Genomic DNA, 19,991 nt, shown 5'->3' on the forward strand with positions numbered 1-19,991 from the left:
AATTAGGACATTCAATAGAAAAAAAAAAAAAATAATAATAAGATACAAGCCAACAATTAGAGGTGATAGTCACGAGTTCATGGGTCAACCCGTCCATTCCAGATCGTTTTTTCGACTATGTGCTATATGGATTAAAAATAAATTAAGAGAATGACGGACTAAATGGTTGGAGTGCTATAAAGAGGCTCTCGTTCATAATTTTTATGTGATCTCAGTAGAAGTGGCCAAAAGACGAGATTTAAATTTGAATAGGATTCTACAATACTCATAAGATTTTAATGGAACCAAATTTTAGTGGATTCAATCAACAAGGTCAAAATATAGCTTTGTTTCTATCTCATCGTATCACATTCTGTTCTGTGAGATTTGAGAATCACCGTTAATACCTCGGTGTAGGTCCGGGATAATCCTTTGTTCCATAGCCCTGGGGCCAAAAATTAGGATACATTTTGGGAAAATCAGACTTCCATCAAAGAGAAGCAAATGAAAGGCTTTCATAAAAATTCTTGTAGAATTGAGAATGAAGTTTGTGGTTACATGGGGCGAGAAGAGGAAAGAGAGGGATGGGGTTTCTCTCGCTTTTGGCATAACAGGCCTCCCAATTTGTGTAGCTATTGGTCAAAAAACATCTCGTGTAATAATTATATAAATACAAGCAAATTTGTAACCTTATTGTTTATTGTAGAAAATTCATTACTTCGTCATTTGAAAGACATAATTTCATGCATCTACATACTCAAGCAAATTTATTTAACAATTAAAAACAAGTCCAAACAAAATTATAATCTACAAAACAAACAAAATAAAATCAAAAAAACTAAAAAAAAGCATTATAGTGTAAAGAAATATATAATTAAATGCGCCAAATGTTATTTAATTGAAGACATGTTTAGTTGGTGAATAATGTTCCAAAACCAAAATTAACTAATTCAATTTTCCTTCCGAGCAGTTCAGAATAAAAATTTCATTGAAATTATTATACTAACTATATTATAATATGACAATTTAACTAATTGTAAATGGAAGTTTGGAGAAAAGAAATTGATTAATAAAAGAATTTCAGGATGTGACTCCATTGTTAGTATTCTTTATTATCGTATTCTCACTTTTATTCTAGTTTACGCTTTGATTGACTATCAATAATCCAATATTAATTAACAATGTCTTCCAAGTAGAGTTAAACCTATTTTCATGTATGACCTGAGATATCCATATTCAAATTCGAATATGGATAAATGAATTAAATAGCAATATTACTTACAAGGATTGCGCAAAGCATAGATAATATTCCTAACGTGTATAGGACTTTATGTTGATGGTCATTTATGAGCAATACCTTCTTTGAAACTCCTGCAAGCAAAATAAGCCACAAACATGATTAAAGGTTCAAATGTTAATTAAAGCATTGACATCAATCAATTAAACAAAATTTGAGAAGTAAAAGAAGAATATTTGATTTAAAATATCAACTTATAATGGTTTAGATCATCATTCCCAAGCACACTGAATTTAGCTAACATGTTCATATTGCCAAAATATATAATGAATTATTAATTCTTTTCCTGGAATACCAAATTGCACAAAGGAGGTTAAATGAATTTTCTCCCCCTTGAACGTTTTCAACAGACAATACAACAAAAATGTGATTTCGCAATAAGATTTTTTACGATATAAAAAAAGTTATCTCAATAAATGATTTACGGCGACGAGTTTTTAATGTATTTTGCAAAGGTTATGGTTAAAAAAATAAATACAAAAACGATAATACGATATAAAAAGTTGTAAAGATTGTTGCAGAAAACATAATGGAAGCATGGTTAAATTCTAGGGGCTTAGGAAAAATTTCGACAACACCTGGTAGAAATGAATCCTTAAACTTAAGAACTTCTTGGTCTCCATAGCGCTTTTGTTGTACATGTGCTCACTATATGCCTCAACAACTGCTTTAAGCCCGATAACACGACACCTATATTTATCATTACTCTAGCTAGCTTGTGGAGAGGTTGAAAAAAAAAAAAAAATTTTGACATCAACATTTGTCGCCTATTATTCTTTGTGATGAATAACATATTAAAATTCAGATTTTTATATAAGTTAAGGTCAATATTAATTTTGACTACACATTTAATGAGATCTATAACTTTTGAACCACACATTTTATTAAATTTTATCAAAATCTACTAAAAATCTTATTTTATTTATCACCAAATAGGGCCTTAATATTGATTATTTGGAGTGAAAATGACCAAATCTGAACAAAAACTTGAAGAGGTACCAAATCACAAATGATGATGCAATTCAAAGGTGGGGGACCAAGGGCTATTCAGGGCATACTCAGAAAGATTACAGATAACATCTCCTTCGATAGAAATACAGTTTCCCACAGCTTCATAGAGGGAAATCAGATTGCAGATGCTCACACTATAGAAGGTTGGAATCACCAACGATACCAGATATATGGATCATCTGACTTACCATGACAAATTAGGGCACTCGTACAAATAGATAGACATGGACTGCCCAGCATTAGAACATGATTAATGAGTTTGCTTTTATTTTTATATTATTCTTATTTTTATTATTCTTATTTTTGTATTTAATTGCATCAGTTCTTATTGTAAGGGAAGTAGTACTTCCTCTTTTACAGCTTTACATTTATTTTGTTTTTAGCATTCACTTCCATCATAAGGGAAGTAGTACTTCCTCATTTACTGCTTTCAGCATTTTTACATGTAACCATGGTATTCCTCTACCACAAGTGAGGGCATATTAATAAAATCTCGAATGTACCGCCCTCCTTTAACCCCAAAAAAAAAATGATGTTATTGCAAAATAAATTTAATTACAAACACCAGTTGTTATAAAATAAATTTTACTATAAACATTAAATATCTTAAAATATATTATGCAACATATCAAATTCATTATAAACAAATTTCTCAACAAACTTGTTATAAAAGATATATTACTACAAGAAAGCGTTGTTTCCAAATAGAATAAATAACAAAAGTTATACCCTTAAAATAGTATTTATAGCAAACATTTTTTTTCATAAAAACTTAATTGAAATAATCGTTGTAACAAATAAACTTGTTGCCATTAAAATTTTTTGCGACATATATGTGTTGTGACAACATTATGACGAGAAACACCTTATAGCTATTTCGTACTTTCTACGTCAAATGAATAATGTTGCGAGTATGTGATGAACAATTAAAAGTTGTCACAGAATAAATTTCGTAACTTATATACCGCGACAATGCATGCAACAGACATTTTGTTGTCACACAATTATTTTTGCAACAAAATCTCTACTTATGTGACGACATTTTTTGTTGCGATTTCAGTATTTTTTGTAGAGGGAGTATCCAAGAAATCCAACCTTCTAGCTTGAAATCTTCAATTTCAAATCAAGAATCTTGAAAGACAATATATGTTATGTATGGTTTTCTCTCAATAGCTCTATATTCTCCTTGTTTTAAGATGAAAAATTATGTAACTCGCCTTCCAAATGAGGTTAACACCCTGGATTCATTGCTTTCCTTGAAGAGTCTGACTTAAATTATAGAACACAAGTTTCACTGTCTAGATCAACTATGTGAAAGCATGGTGAAACCTTCACCATGTTACAATATAGTTTCTCAGTTGGCGCTCTTCTAATTGTATGATGGAGCCATTGCAAGAACTTCGACATTTCTTCTCATCCAATATAGTCCCCGAATTTCTATTCTGATTCAGCCTGAGTCCATTCTTAATTGCATCAAGAAACCTTCATTTTTCAATCTCTACACCTTGGCCCTCATCTTCTGTAATTTATTCGATCTTAGTCCTATTTTGCTTTGTTTCTCCAATAGCCATCAAGTATTAAGTTTCTTCTAAAACAAACAATATAGAAGCCAAATAAGCATCCATTAGATAAAAGTGCTCCTAAACGTCTACTTATGATGGCACGGATAAGTATAAATTTGCACTTATCATATGGTATATTAGAATTAAAAACATCGCTTCTTTCTCGTACAAACATTCATTCCACACAAACAAAACCTCAAAAAAGGAAAATCTATCATGAAACTCGCAAATTGATTTTCTCAAATTAAAACAAAATCCCTATATAAGTAACAACAAATCCTACTCACGGTCGCAGAAGATGCGCCAAGAAAATCCCTACATTCAGGAAAGTTCATCTACATATAAAAACAGCCATCGTACACAATTCTAAAGACCATTTAAAACAAAACCAGGACATCACCTGATTCCAAAGAAAAAAAGGGGGGGGGGGGGGGGGGGACAAAAACAATTTGCAGAACAGGAAGAAAATCATTAATGAAGCAGTCGACATCTACTGCATTCCGAAGGTGACTTGTTTTAACTCTTTTATTGATTTTTTATTTTTTGACATTGTTGATGTATTGAGCTCTAATAATAGTTCTTTTTCTTTTCTTTTCTTTCTTTCTTTCTTTTTTTTTTTTTTTTGGTTAAATGATATCTATTAGATTGATTTTTTTTTTTCATAAGCCCATTTTCCATTTTGTGATTTCAAACTTTCCTATGGTTTCTTAAGTCGCATTTTGAACGTTAGAACAATGTTATGTAAACAAATCCCTATGGACAAGTTAAAATTTTGTAAGTACCACTTTGTTCCTATTTATTTTTGTCAATAACCATGAACATGACCTAGGAACAATGGCATAGCCAATATACGCCTAGAAGACGAAGAGATAGACCAAAACCAGAATATTTGTTTTGGTCAATAACCATGAATACAACCTAGAAATTCTGGCAGAGCCACTGTAGGTACAGTAGGCCCGTTGGCCCTACTAAATTTATGAAAAATGAATTGAAGAGGTGTCATCAACTCAAATTTTAATGGACCTTTAAGTTTACATAAATATATATGTCTCCAGCTATTTTAATGGTTTTCTTGAAATTTAAAGCCTTATATTTGTTTTCAAAGATTTCATTAATTTGAAGAATTTTAATATATTTTAGTAAGATTTTCAGCTAATAAATATAAAGACCAAGTTCTTCTACGAATTCTAACCATTTTCCCCCAGATTTTAATGGATTTCGAGCCCATATATAAATTTAGATGATTGATACTCTGACCAGAAAAAAATTAAATTAAATGACGTAAGAAATAGAAAATTTTAAAATAAATAGTTATGAAGTATCTCATGTTCAATTCTCATTCAAAAATTCAAAGAAGGATATGACAAAGAATTGAGTTTTTTTTACTATTGAAAGTTGAAATCAAATTTTTTATTATGGGTAGCTATGAATGAAAAATAAATTAGTCCATTCTTCTTTGAAACCCTATTCACCAAAACTATAAAAACTTGTGCAAATTTTTACACAATTCTTGATACTATAATGAAAATTATTTCAATTTCACGTTGAACTTTTTTTAATTTGTTGACAGTTATCTGCTTTATTTTTGTATTATAATGTCCTTCAATTTTATAGATAAACTGATTTTTAATTTGTTGGTATATGATTGCATGATTTTGTAGATTGATGAAATTAATTTTAAATGAGCAAGTTATAAGTTTTCTATAATAAAAAATAATTTTATTGATTTCATTTTTAAATTAGAAAGTTACAGTTTTTTCTTTTTTCGGGGTGACATATTAAGAATTTTTAGATTTTATTGTAATTTTGAGAAATTGAACAAATCTATTAAAATTTATTCAATATATTTCTACTAAAATCTTAGGAATTCTGCGAGATTCTACTCAAATTCATGAAATAGCTTAGATACGTTTAGGATCTGTTCGGCAATATGTTAAAAACCAAAACGTGGAAGCTTTATCCAAAAAAAAGTTTTCCAGCATTTAATAAGTTTCTTACAATTTCTGACTAAATTTAATTTTACAATCTACTTTATAGAACAATTCCTCATGATCTCTTGCTAATAATTGATTCTTGAAAGGAAAAATGTTGAACGCATATTTATTAAATCTACATATCCTTGTAAAATTCCATCATAAAGACCGATACACCTGATAAGATAATAGTAGATATAATTAAAGAATAGAGATATTTCAAAAAAACTTTGAGTTGTTCCCTAATTAATAACCCATCTCTTGATATGTCAACTTTATGCTTATTCTTCATTGATCTTTTGATGAGCAGAAACATCTTTGATCAAGTAAATTTTTATCTTTTCTTTAAATTTTCGATTGAATTGTGAGACAACTAATCTTTTCTGAGATCACCCAATAAAAATTCTCTTAATGTCTATTTTTTTTCTCTAAACTTTCAGAAATGTGTGCTTTGAAGAAGATATATTAGAAAGTTAAATAGATATTTTTAAAGTATGAAACAGTTGCAAAAAATTTTGACGTTATTAATATTATTTTGTTATTGCTTGTTTAAATTTTTCTCATCAAAGTTATTCCATGACTGGACTCGATCACTAGCTTCGTTTCTGCCTAGAAATGTAGTCATCAATTAGTAATCATGCAACTAATTTGTTTATGTGGATGACCTGGTCAATAATTATCTGTTTCTTCTTCCTTCTTCTTTATTTTTTATTTTTCATTTTTATGATTTGCAAAACAACTGTTACTTTGTAAGTAACCTTTAGAAGGATGCAACTGGACCTTAACCATTCGTTATAGCTACACAATCTCCCTTAACATGGAAAGGCATTCTAAACTCTGCTAAATCATCATTATCAAATGTCTAACTTTATAAAACTATGTTTTCTTTATCAACTTTGATGGTACCCAAAAATGAGCGAGACATATTTTCATGAGGTCCATGTGTCGATTCACAGGCAAAATTTTTATAGTTTCTCTCATTTGATAGTCTTGTTCAACTATAGTAAAATCTTGAGGTGCAACTTATTACTTGCGCAAAAAGTTGATGGCCAATGGACTTCTTCATGGAAAATATAACGTTCATGTACCGTGACCCTTTTTCTGTCAGTGCTTCTGTACTATCTAGGTTGTCTCATATTCATCATCTAATGGAAGTCACTTCAGCGTTATAGGTGAAATGATGCCTCTATGGTGCTGATTTAAATATTTCTCACAAATCTAGAGTTGTATGAAATATAGAGATATTTTCTGTTTCATTGACTATCAGTTATCAGAATTTGAATTAGTTTTGTAGGAACAGTTAAAATGACAAACTTTTTTCCCCCCCCTTGTAAAATTAACTTTATGTGCGAGGTTTTAGGGCCTCCTCACTTGATCTAAGTGGGGGTTGGCATTATTGACACAACTTTGTACTTACAAGGGAAGCTACGGGTGGCTTTTGAATATATTTCTATTCAAAATTTACTGTTAATACCACATATAAAGCTAAAAGGAGAGTGAAGATGGATCTTAATAAATGTATTACTCTAACATATTCAAAATGTTTGAATACTTCACAGAATGATAGTACGACTAACAGTGAAGGAAGTGATATTGATTGGAATACAGATGATGATCTGGAGATAGAAAATGCAATATTCTCTTCTTGTTCGACCAAACAACTGGTTGGGGACCCTGGAGCGGTAAAGCAGTCACACTTGATCAGTTGAATACATATCTAGCGTGCATATCTGTGTTCGATTATATATATGTGTGTGTGTGGCTAATATCAGTTAGTTTGAAATCTCAAACTTGATCTGCTTCCCTTCTCTCCATTTGTCATTGTGTTTGTCTATATACTAAAGTATGTCCATGTATGCGCTGATATGCTTGTGTATAAATTATCTCACATTTTTTGAACAATATGAAATATTTATATTTATATACTTGAGTATTAATTATTTCATAACATCCTTGCTTATTCTACTAAATATTTCTTAACTACATTTAGATTACTGAATTCGTTTTTATTTCTTTTATCATTCACTATTTATGCTTAGCCCTTGGTAGTTTATCCATTCAAGAAATAATTGAAGCATTGTACTAAAGTTTGTTTCGAAAGATTAAAGAGACATTTACGGACCAACATTTTTCATTTCCTTTCTTTTCCTGGCTGATATCTTATGGTTAACAAAAAGTGGATGTTTAATAATTCCAATATTAAAAAAAAAAAATAGAATAATAAAATTTCGTTGTTATATGGGCAGTCAACTTCCGCTGGCAATACTTCTAGCTCAACCTCCAGGCTTATTACTCACTTCATGGGAATGGGATTTCCCAGGGACTTCATGACAAGAGCACTAAAGAAAAATGGTAAACTTACGACTATTCTTATTTATTTATTTATTCAACATAGCACCCTGAACTTATAAGTTTGTTTTAATTAATTTAAGGAAATGGTAACTCGGAAGAAGCTATACTGGAGGATATTCTATCAAGCCCAGTAAGCAAATCTTGGCCTGAATTGTCGCAGATTCTCATATTAACTTCTGTCAATGCCTTGAAAATGATTCATTAGTTATTTTCCTCTTCTTGTGAATTATGTTTGATCAATTCATTTAATTAGTGAACAACCAGAAAAATGATATCGTTTTGTATTGCTGCGCAACCTTATTGTAGTGTATCATGTATAATTTTGTAAGTAATAAATCAGATAAAAACAAAAAGATTAATCTAACTCCAACTCTAGGTGATTGATAATTGCTATAGTGAACAATTCCAAGGAGATGAGCTAGTGATGCTGGACCTATGAACAAGAAATGATTGCTATGTATTATGTCCCCACAAGATGGAAATCAAGGGCTATGTATTTCATTCAGGAGTGAAATACTATATTTTCACATAAATACGTGACTCCAACATAATCATAAATGAGACAAGGATGATATCGCTAATAGATGTCAAGTTCATTGAGAAGATTGTTAAGATATTTCTTCTCTAACAAAAGAAACCCAGCAAAATTTAGCCATCGGCGAGCAACTGTTTGTTTATTCTTACAATGAAAATAGGGAATTCGAGTCAAGGAACGCTACATAAGCATAAATTGAGGTGAGATTGACATTATTCAGCCCAATCAACATTGGAATAAGCAGTGACCAAGGACAGATCCGAATTAATTTTCCAGGAGGAGGGGGCTGCAATATTTTTTGTAGAGGACTTTGACCATATGAGGGAGACGAAAAGACTGAATGAGAGCACAGTGAGCCTTACTCTTAAATTTACCTAGTTTAGTTCTGCCGTGGCAAAAGTAACCCAACAATATTTAGACAAGAGCCGAAACTATATGTTGCTTCTTTGAATAACACTGTATAGGATTCTAGTCAAGGAATATTACATAAGCATAAATAGACGTGAAGTTGACCGGACTCACCCTAGTCGCTATCAGGATAAGTGGTGAGCAAAGGTGGATTCAGATTAAGGAGAGGGGAATGTGATTTTTTTAGAGAGGACTTTAACAATTTGAGGGAAATTAAAAGACAAAAATGGGGCACAATAAGACATAATTTGTGATTGCCACAAATTGGATTTATTAAATTCATTTCATTCAACCATTTTTAACTTTCTAATTCAACCTCATCACTTAGTGGTTTTGTAAATTGAAAGGAGCATTATAAAGTATGCCGTGAGAGCTTCAATATGGTATCAAGAACCTTTCCTAATATTTGAGAGTTGTAATCCAACTGACCTACAAACTTGCTGGATAAAATGGCCGAGATGCAAAATTTCCTCCAATTTTTCTGTTGAGGAGATTCATGAGCTCGAGCCCACACCATGGCAGTGAGTTTCATCAGTTTTGAGCGGAGAAGAAATAAACCATGATAAATGGTGCTCTTTAGATAAGCAACAGTTGTTTTACAATAGTTCAATAGGTTTGTTGTGAAGTGTGTTAAAGCAAGTTCAATGGATGCATAACCGACATCCAGTAGAGTGATAGAGGTGCTGCATACTGCTTATTCCACTTCCAGATTGAGTTAAGTTAGTTGTTGTTGAAAATAAAGCAAGAAATTGCAAAGACGAAATAAATAAATCAATCACACAAGAACACAGATTTTATGTGGAAATTCAAGATGGAAAAAAAACCACAGGCAGACTAGAATCAATAATGAATGTTGCTTACACAATACTTCAATGCTCTCAGTCAAGATCTGAAACACTCTCAAGGCTGTATATATATATTATATCATGTTTACAAGTCGTGTTTCAAATATATATACCCTAAACATAGAGTTTTAGAAGAAATAGTGTTAAAAATATGTTAAAATGCGAAACAGGCCTGGATCGGAATGGACTGCCACTCTAGCGCCAGGCGGGTGCCAAGTGAGCACCGGAGCTCCTGTTTTGAGCTTTCGAGAGATCACCGGGCGATCAGAGAGTGGGAACGTGCTGATTTTTTCTCCCCGTTCCATGATTCGACCAGTTTAATAAAATTTGGGTCATATTTCAATGGTTATCGCAGTACTATCCTTCAAGAGCAGTCGAGCTGATGAGCTTATACGAGTCATAGAAGTCTTCAAACCCTCGTTGTTGAACCTTTATAAAAGACTAAATTTACGTTGATGTGAGATAAGAGAAGGCAGTGTTTTGTAGGAATCACATTAAAACCCAAGAAGAAATGACTAATGTTGGCAACGTCTTTGATGATAAAATGACAAGATAGTACATAAAGCACGAGATGCTTTTTTGATGCTATAAGGAGAATAGATATTTTTGATGCTATAAGGAGAATAGATAAGTTGACAAACATGTATAAAAGCTGAGGGATAGGTTTGAAATATTTTTAAATTTTTCTGGTTTTATATAGAAATTCATAAAGCGTAAAGCATGACTAGGTGGCAAGGTCAAGTTTCAACCTTTTTACAAGCCTAAGCAAGGGTAGATTAAGTCTAGGTTTAAAAAAGCATAAAGTGTGACAGGGCGGCAAGATGAAGTTTCAAGCTGAGGCGAGGTTTTTAGAACATTGCAAAATACATATACATTTGGACCCTCCAAAATATTTTGGCCCCTACGTGAATATCCTCCCTCTGATAAATAACATGTACTAGACTTGAGTAATCAACAAAAACTAGAGGTACAACACTAAGCCCTTGTTTGGTCTGGATTAAAATTCAGATTTTAATCTAAATCAAAGTCAACAATTAATTTTAAACACATATTTTAAGGGATCCACAACTTTTCTACCACATATTTCATCAAATTTTATCAAAATTTACTAAAAATCTGATTATAATCCCCAACAAACAAGGACTAAAACTCCTTTGATAAGAAGGACACGAAGAACGATATTGTTGACATTGAGTTGATAGATAGACCAGTACAATATGAGGCAATAGTTAGAGCATCCTAAATTGTTGAGATTTTACTGACCAGGCTCAAGGTTGATAAAGGTTTTGAAGAAAGCTTTTAAGAACGAGCCACACTACCATTAGTATGATATTTGATCCCTAAAACCCATTTGATGTTTACGATGTATGGTTTTATTGAGGAGAGATTAACCAACTCCCACTTACCAGTTTGAACGAGATATTAAGCTGTTCACACTTGTTAGCTCTCCATTTGAGTATTTAAAGGCTTGTACAGCAGAGGTTGGTTTAGGAAGAAAAGGGATGCTTGTGTCAGCATATGAGAACTTTCTATAAGAAATTTAAATATATTATCTTGGAGCGTTCAGCAGATGATCATTTTCTGTTTTAGATAAATGCAAGGTCAGTCATGGTGAATTTAGGGGCACATCATAACTAGGTTGATATCATTGATTATTACTAAAGCACCATTGTCAAAGTTAAAAAATCTTTTAGAGTTGATAGTATAGTCCTTGAAGGAGTCCAATATGTTCAAGAAGTTTACACATGATCATTGGAATGCAATTAGAAGTCTCAAGAATATCAAAGAGACGTACAAGTTATGTTCCAAATTCTCAGTTGTAAATTGCAAAGCATTTTTCACATGGAAAGTATTGGAATTTGGACAAGGCTATTAATACAATATCTGTAGTGCTAATCGCTGTTGCCGTTAGCAATCATCAGCGATGCTAGGGTACTGATCGTAAATTTCCAATAGATAAGTTGTCGATGTTACTACAAAATTTATTTTTTCTTTATTTTTATTTTTTAAAAAGTTACATACCAAATATTATGTCACTAAGCCCCAGTTTGGTGATATTAAAATTCTAATTATAATATATATTAAAGTCAACAATTAATTTTAATCACTCATGAAAGATCCACAACTTTTCGACAACACATTTCATCAACTTTTATCAAAATCTACTAAAAATCTAATTTTAATATTTACCAAACAGAGGCTTAAAATATCCTTTTATTTTATAATAATGCTCTTTTACTGAAAATTTTCTACTTATATTAACTTATTAATTCAAGAAATTTCAATCCATTGTTAAATTTATGAAAATATGAATTTTTTAATTTTTCAAATTGAAAATTCATTGTAAATTGAATCAATTTTTTAGCTGTTATTAGTTACTAGCATAATATTTGAATGTAAGATTTTATCTCTTTCACTATTTTATTTAAACACAGACGTTTTATAGGCACGTTAAGTTTATTAAAATGCATTTTTGAAATTATCATAGACAAAGAAACTCCAATTTTGATATTTAAATTATTAGTTTGTTAACTATACTTTTGATCGATAGTATTTATCTTTTCTATTTTTGATATATTTTGGGATATAATTTCTATTGGGTAAATAACATTATGAAAAGAAAGCTTTTTATCATCACATATGATAAATCTGACTTGAAGATTATAATATAAAATTTTTTGGAGATAAATTTTTTGAGATTTCGGGGCTTAGGCAATCACTTCATATGTCTAAAGGTTGAGAAGACATTATTTTTATTGCTGCATTAAATCAGTCTAAGGACTACTCTCCACTCAAAATGTTGTACTCAGGATATGATTAGTTGAGAATGCTTATTTTATTCTTTACAAAATTCCTTAATGCAGGGGAATACAACTTCATCATGCGTAGAGAATAATACATTTTCTTTTCTAATAGAGATGGGCTATGAAGCCGACGAAGCTTATACAGCTATTAAAAGATGTGGTGAGTATCTATTTGGAAGGTTTAATGAATTAATCATTCTCCACTTATATGAGAAACATAACAAAACTTATAAAGATTAGCATTTTCGTGTAGGATTAATTTTAATCGGAACATGAAATCTTTTCACGCTTCAAGAAATGTTTAGGAAACCTAAAGATATTTCCAAACATATTTCTTGAGCATTTTGCATCTTAATTTTTGGAAAAATAATGTGCATGTCTTATGTAGCATCTTCCTTTTTGAAATACTTTATTTTGATCTAATTGTCTTATGTAACCTCAATACCATAACAGAAATATGGCATGTATAGATTGCATTACAATATTATTTAAAGTAAAATTCCAACATTTTAGGTAAAGATACCCCAATAATGGATGTGATTGAATTCATTGATGCTGCGCGTATGCGCCATGATGCACATGTTGCTCCTTCAGAGGTAAAGGTAGAGGAGCTGCAGTCCAACAGACACAACCATGAATTAAATAGGAGTACGAGGTTCAAGAAACGAAAAATGGATGAAATGGCTCGTCTATCAAATAAAATGATAGGATTCGGGGTCCCTGGTGTACCAGTGCCACCCATGGTTATTAATAGAAATCTTCCCCATTATATAAGAGGTCCTCCTTACTTTTACTATGAGAATGTAGCACTTACCCCTAAAGGAGTTTGGAGTACGATATCAAGGTTCTTGTACGATATTGAGCCAGAGTTCTTAGACTCCCAATACTTTTGCGCCGCTCAGAGGAAAAGAGGCTATATACATAACCTCCCAACCAATAACAGATTCCGGCTTCTTCCTATTCCTCCTACCACTATTCAAGAAGCATTCCCTCTATCAAGGCCCTGGTGGCCAGCTTGGGACACAAGAACTAAGCTCAACTGTCTGGTTACATGTGTAGGAAGTGCTCCACTTACCGAGAGGATAAAGATAGCAGTCGAAAAATCAGCTGAAAATGAGCATTTTAGGTAAAGATACCCCAATAATGGATGTGATTGAATTCATTGATGCTGCGCGTATGCGCCATGATGCACATGTTGCTCCTTCAGAGGTAAAGGTAGAGGAGCTGCAGTCCAACAGACACAACCATGAATTAAATAGGAGTACGAGGTTCAAGAAACGAAAAATGGATGAAATGGCTCGTCTATCAAATAAAATGATAGGATTCGGGGTCCCTGGTGTACCAGTGCCACCCATGGTTATTAATAGAAATCTTCCCCATTATATAAGAGGTCCTCCTTACTTTTACTATGAGAATGTAGCACTTACCCCTAAAGGAGTTTGGAGTACGATATCAAGGTTCTTGTACGATATTGAGCCAGAGTTCTTAGACTCCCAATACTTTTGTGCCGCTCAGAGGAAAAGAGGCTATATACATAACCTCCCAACCAACAACAGATTCCGGCTTCTTCCTATTCCTCCTACCACTATTCAAGAAGCATTCCCTCTATCAAGGCCCTGGTGGCCAGCTTGGGACACAAGAACTAAGCTCAACTGTCTGGTTACATGTGTAGGAAGTGCTCCACTTACCGAGAGGATAAAGATAGCAGTCGAAAAATCAGCTGAAAATGAAGAGCCACCTTCACATATCAAGAAATATGTTATGAATCTTTGCAAAAAGTGGAACTTGGTTTGGGTCGGGAAGAATAGAGTCGCTCCTCTTGATCCTAGTGAAATGGAGTTGATAATGGGGTTTCCAGAAAATCATACACGAGGAGGTGGAATTGGAAATACTAAGAGATATAAACTTCTCGGTAACTCTTTCCAGGTAATTAGCATCCACACCGTTAATACATCCCATAATTGAATTATATGTTTATTGAAACATGCTACACTTACAATGTTTTATTCACAGCTTTTATAAAACCTATTAAAAAAAAAAAAATTCCTGCACTTATAGAATTATTCTCTTCACTTTATAGTGACAATCATTATTTGAAAATTCTTTTTTTTTTTTGTTTTTTGTTTTTTTCACATACTCATTTTTAACTATACATTGATAGGTCCCAATCAAAACAAAGACACAAAGAAATAGATTTAAATATATAATACTTCCTTTTGGGTAGGAAGCAAACCAAATAATAATTTTCTTCACATCCCCATAGCTAACACAACAAATATTTATGTTGGGTTTTGATACCGAGAAATCCGGGTGATGATGTTAAACCGTTGTTGGATAAAATAAATATCGACACCCAAGATTAATGACCCGACCTTAAGACTATTTGAATCATTGGAAGCAACCTAATTAATTAGTGCTGCTCATAGCCCGGTTTCTTCACTCATTGGATGGCTTTTGTATGCTGGCCCACTTATTGTATCTGTATTGGGCTTGGCCCATCTCTATGCCTTAACCTAACCTATATAAGTTGGCCTTCTTTGTCATTAACGTGTGTTTTGCCTTGTCTTGTGTTGAAGAGAGAAAAACGTCCCTGCCTCTTGCTTTGTGCTTCTCCTTGGCCGGCTTCCCTCTTATTCTTCTCTAGCCTTTGTGGCTGCAAACACCGTCCCTTTGTATCCTAAGTGGATACAAATCTTGAGCAACCGAAGTGTGGAAGAGGTTAACGTTTTTGGTCATGATTGCTTGGGTGTATTGATAAGGTTGAGATTGGTATACTAAGCCCGAAATTCCACCAATTGAAGGTCGATTATTCAACAATATATGTAGACTCCTCATAACTAATTGTAGCTTAATGGCTGCTAACCACCCACTTAGTGGCTATTGACCACTCACACACTTTTGGAGCATGTTCCCATGTTGACATGATGAGGTGTCTTTGCTGGTCATTACGTGTCTATCACACATTTACACAACAAAATATTTTGTTCGTAAATCCAAAATTTTTCTACTTTTTAATCACACATTCTATTAAAAATTACCATTCAAAACATTGTTTTTCACAAATAATGGTTGTCAAAAAAGGGCTAAATTGTGCTCGAGTGTTCAATCTTTTAATTACGCAATTAGCATATGTTATCATATTCGTGATCAGGTTGATACTGTGGCATATCATCTTTTGGTGTTAAAGAATTTGTTCCTTGGAGGCATCAATGTCTTATCACTTTTTACCGGGATTGGCGGGGCTGAAGTGGCACTACACCGCCTTGGGATTCCGTTGAAAAATGTTGTATCTGTTGAGATGTCAAAAACTTGTCGAATTGTTGTTCAGAGCTGGTGGGAGGAAACCAACCAAAAAGGCAAATTAATCCATGTTCCAGACGTGCGAGAGGTAACTGAACACATATTAAAGAAGTGGATTTCTGAGTTTGGTGGTTTTGATATTGTCATTGGAGGGAGTCCATGTAATAACCTCGCTGGCGGAAATCGTGTGAGCAGAGATGGGCTTGAAGGCCAGCATTCTTCACTTTTTTATGAGTACTACAGAATCCTTCAATCTGTCAGGCACCTCATGAGGGCTTCATAATGCTTTGTGTCAAAGTTTAATCATCACTGTTGGACCTTTAATTTCTCTACAAAGTACAATATCAGTTTATTTACATGTTAATTAGGTAAAATTGTAATTTGCAGAAACATAATACTCTGTTTATCATTTGGGGTGAATGATGGACCATTGATTTGTGATACTAATTTTCAGATATTTCTTGTTTTATAGCAGCGTGATGGTTTATTATATCTTACAAGAAATTCTTAATAATTTTTTGGATATTTATTTTTTTATTTAATTTTTTTTGTCAGGAAAAGAAATAGAATAAATATAGACGTGAAAATTTTAGACAAAATATTAAAGGATACCGCTATTTCCATCCACAATTTTTATAAGTACATCCCACTCTAAGTTCATTTCTAATTAAATTTTTAAATTTTAAACAAATATTATTTGCATTCACGTCATTTCCAATCTTGCCCCTATTAAATCCATTCATTTAGATACTATTTATTCACGTGAATTTTATATATTCATTCTACTTTAAATACATTTCTAACACTATAGATTCACACCATCCCTATCTGAAACATTGGTTTCATCATCGTACTCAGAAGATTTTTTACGTCCCCTCGCACTACCACCTCCACTTTCCCAATCATCAAGCTTTTCTACTTCACCAAAGGCGGTAGCTCCATTGCTTGCCGCTTTCATCATCCATCTTTGGTACCCGTCAACAGTTTACCTCCTATTTTTCATCTTCTCTTCCGCTTCCTCCAAAGTGAGTTGCTTATATTGTGCCACTTTGTTAAAATTGTACCAGGAACTAGCAGGAATGGCTACAAATTCCTTTCCCTGAAGCATTAGAAGGTGATATGTAGCTGATTGTGAACCCTCAAGCTGAGCATGGTATTGAGACTGGCCAGTTTCATCCTCCAGTAGCCAAAGTTTATTCTTGTACTTATCTCTCAAAGCATCAGTAATTATGCGACCTTGCAAGAAATAAAATTGTTTGCTCAAGTGATGAAACAATTAATTGTCAACCACATAATTTTCAGAGCATTTTAGACAAAGAAAGAGAAAACATAATGGAGATGACATCGTTCACTCCAATAAGATGAAAGCATTTGTACTCCAATTAATGAAGGAACACTCAACCAGAAAAAGAAATTGAGATCTCGTCGAGAAGACAAATTGGCACAACCAGTAGGCAATTATTACATTTTCTTCATTGCATCTCTTAGCTGTAAGAGAAACATGAAAATAGCAGAAGATATAAACATTTTTTAACCCTCCTATTCTCCTAATATAAGGCCAAAAGAATCACAAGTGAAGAGAAGACGACACGGAGAAGCCAGAATGAAACAATTTTATGTGGTTGCGTGTGTATGTATATGTTTTGGCTCCCCCTCCTTTCTGTGTTTGCAGCGGCCAATGTATATATATCTATTATGTCTATTTAAGTAAATTTATATAGGATTTAAAATATAATAAAATTTTATTTTTAAAAGTGGATGTAATTATAAAAAGCGTGGATGGAAATAGTGGTACCCATATTAAATGAGAGATTTTGTGACATTTTACGTATTTTAAAGGAGTGAAATACCAAAAAGATAATTTAAGAATATGGGTAGAGGAACTGCCAAAACCCTTAAAATAAGGCCAAATTCCTCAAAATAAGCCCACATCAAAGTGTTCTGATTTTGTTATACTTTGATTGTGATTCACCTTTGATTATGTCTTTTATGCGTCTGGTTATATAGGGATGGAAAGGAACTTCAAGAAAAGGTTGCAAAGAAAGTAGCACACGCTGAGGAGGTGCCGATGCTGGAGGTAAAAGCAACAAGAAATAGGATCATGTGTTTCACAATGTACTTTTCTTGCTTATTTTGAGCTCATTGACTTTTCCCCTTGATTTTATCTTTAACATCTGAAGGATCATCCTAATTACAATGTGAAGGTAAAATCGAGATGTTTGTCTGTTTTTCAATTTTAAACTATTCTGAGATTTTTGTTCGTTTTGTATCACATAATTTAGATTTGACTCTTTCACTCACCAACTCCTTGTGGATTTAATAATTCTTCAATATACTGAATTCAAAAGTCTTACCCGTGGCACAAGTGTTTAAACTTATACTTATTTCAATTCGATAAACCCAAACATAGTTATATGGGCGTCAGCTCTATTTATCTCGTTCTTTCATTTAGCTTTATTTAGGACCATTTCTGTGACGACTCGAAAGTTCAAGTGTCACTAAAATCGTATATTGAACATCATATTGCACTTTCAAAATATTGAAATTTATTTAAATAATATCATGAAATTGTAAGAGTGAATACATAAAAAATTTTGACAAAACATAAAAGAAAATACTAGAAATTTAGCAATCTTAATATCAGGTTAATAATTAAATAAATTCTTAAATAAATAAAAATAAGCTTGGCGGGTTTCTTTCACTTGCCAATTCCCCAACCCTCTCATACCTTAATTACCACGAACCATCCATTTTGGGATAAAGGGGGTGTGAGACAAAATATCAGTAAGCATATAAGTACATGGATTAATATTTTGTATAGAATTTAAGGAACTTCATACATACATACATATAGACATACATATACATACCTAGTGCGACATGAAAATCTATACATAACACAGGTGGTATGAAATTTTCATACGTAACGCTACTATAATCCTGTCCAAACTTAGAACATATATAAATGACCTTGTAATCAATGTTCCAAAAATCTAACATATGCATATAATCCCATAGAAAAAATATATATATACTTATCACATCTTGTGAAAATGATAAAAGAAATGCTAGAATATATTTGGGACTTCAATTTTTGACCCACACACTAAAGAATACTATATTTATATTTGTGTGTCTTTCACAGAAAAATGAATGTACTTGAAGATGGAACATATGATACCTATTTATAGGGGTCGCTGTGCTTTGAGAGTTCTAATTCAATTGAACTTTGAATATCAAATGTACTAAAATCTAATCACTATCTCAACCATATTTCAGCTAAGATGATAAGATAATGAATTTAAATTTAAAAAAAAAGATTATCTCCATAATTTCTAAAATTAAATAAAGTAGAGATTTTATCTTTATAATTTAATATTTCAATTTTAATTTAAAAGGGATAACATTATCTCGATTATCTTTTCACTTTAAATAGAATATAAATAAAATTAAAATATTATCTTAATAAGAATTTTATTTTATCTCAATAATTTAAAATTTCAATCTATCTAAAAGAGATAAAATTAAAACATTATCTCCATTATTTAATTAAAATTAAATAAAATTTTAACAACTTGGGTTTGAGCACAAAAAAAGAAAGAAAGAAAAATTAAAACAAAAAGGTGAGGACTATAATTTCACATAATGGACTCCCATGTGATTGAATGGGCTAAAATATTAATCGTGTCTTTTTAAAAAAAAAATAACGGACCAGACCTAAATTGATAAAATTAGGCCATAGGTAAAGGTAATACAGTAAGAAGACATTACACAAGTAAAATGGAAAGTATAGATGTCAATGGGTTCCAACGGTTCACACGATTTTTTTTTGATTCTCTGACATTTGGAATGACATGAACAGAAGTGGATACGCTTGTATCCACCAAGGGGAGGTTAAATAATGAGCCAAAATGTGATACAATGA

General features: G+C 32.2%; 2 protein-coding genes across 2 annotated transcripts; both read left to right on the plus strand.

Moving 5' to 3' along the window:
* Positions 1 to 10,304: 10,304 nt before the first annotated feature.
* Positions 10,305 to 13,896, plus strand: LOC111392568 (DNA (cytosine-5)-methyltransferase DRM2-like). The gene is made up of 4 exons (XM_023017929.1): positions 10,305 to 10,367; positions 11,372 to 11,443; positions 12,827 to 12,926; positions 13,280 to 13,896. The coding sequence occupies exons 1-4, from the start codon at positions 10,305 to 10,307 to the stop codon at positions 13,894 to 13,896; spliced, it is 852 nt and encodes a 283-aa protein (XP_022873697.1).
* Positions 13,897 to 13,909: 13 nt separating this feature from the next.
* Positions 13,910 to 16,349, plus strand: LOC111392571 (DNA (cytosine-5)-methyltransferase DRM2-like). Its single transcript, XM_023017930.1, has 2 exons — positions 13,910 to 14,692; positions 15,918 to 16,349. The coding sequence occupies exons 1-2, from the start codon at positions 13,910 to 13,912 to the stop codon at positions 16,347 to 16,349; spliced, it is 1,215 nt and encodes a 404-aa protein (XP_022873698.1).
* Positions 16,350 to 19,991: the final 3,642 nt, after the last annotated feature.

Source organism: Olea europaea, unplaced genomic scaffold (genome assembly GCF_002742605.1).
Source record: "Olea europaea var. sylvestris unplaced genomic scaffold, O_europaea_v1 scaffold940, whole genome shotgun sequence".
Taxonomy (NCBI): Eukaryota; Viridiplantae; Streptophyta; class Magnoliopsida; order Lamiales; family Oleaceae; genus Olea; species Olea europaea.

Bases quoted from the DNA above. Each gene is read 5' to 3' on its own strand.
- LOC111392571 (XM_023017930.1), top strand. From the start codon at position 13,910: ATGGATGTGATTGAATTCATTGATGCTGCGCGTATGCGCCATGATGCA. The intron at 14,693-15,917 runs GTAATTAGCATC...ATTCGTGATCAG, and splicing joins TTCTCGGTAACTCTTTCCAG to GTTGATACTGTGGCATATCA.
- LOC111392568 (XM_023017929.1), top strand. From the start codon at position 10,305: ATGGTTATCGCAGTACTATCCTTCAAGAGCAGTCGAGCTGATGAGCTT. The intron at 10,368-11,371 runs GTCTTCAAACCC...CCCACTTACCAG, and splicing joins AGCTTATACGAGTCATAGAA to TTTGAACGAGATATTAAGCT. The intron at 12,927-13,279 runs GTGAGTATCTAT...CCAACATTTTAG, and splicing joins TACAGCTATTAAAAGATGTG to GTAAAGATACCCCAATAATG.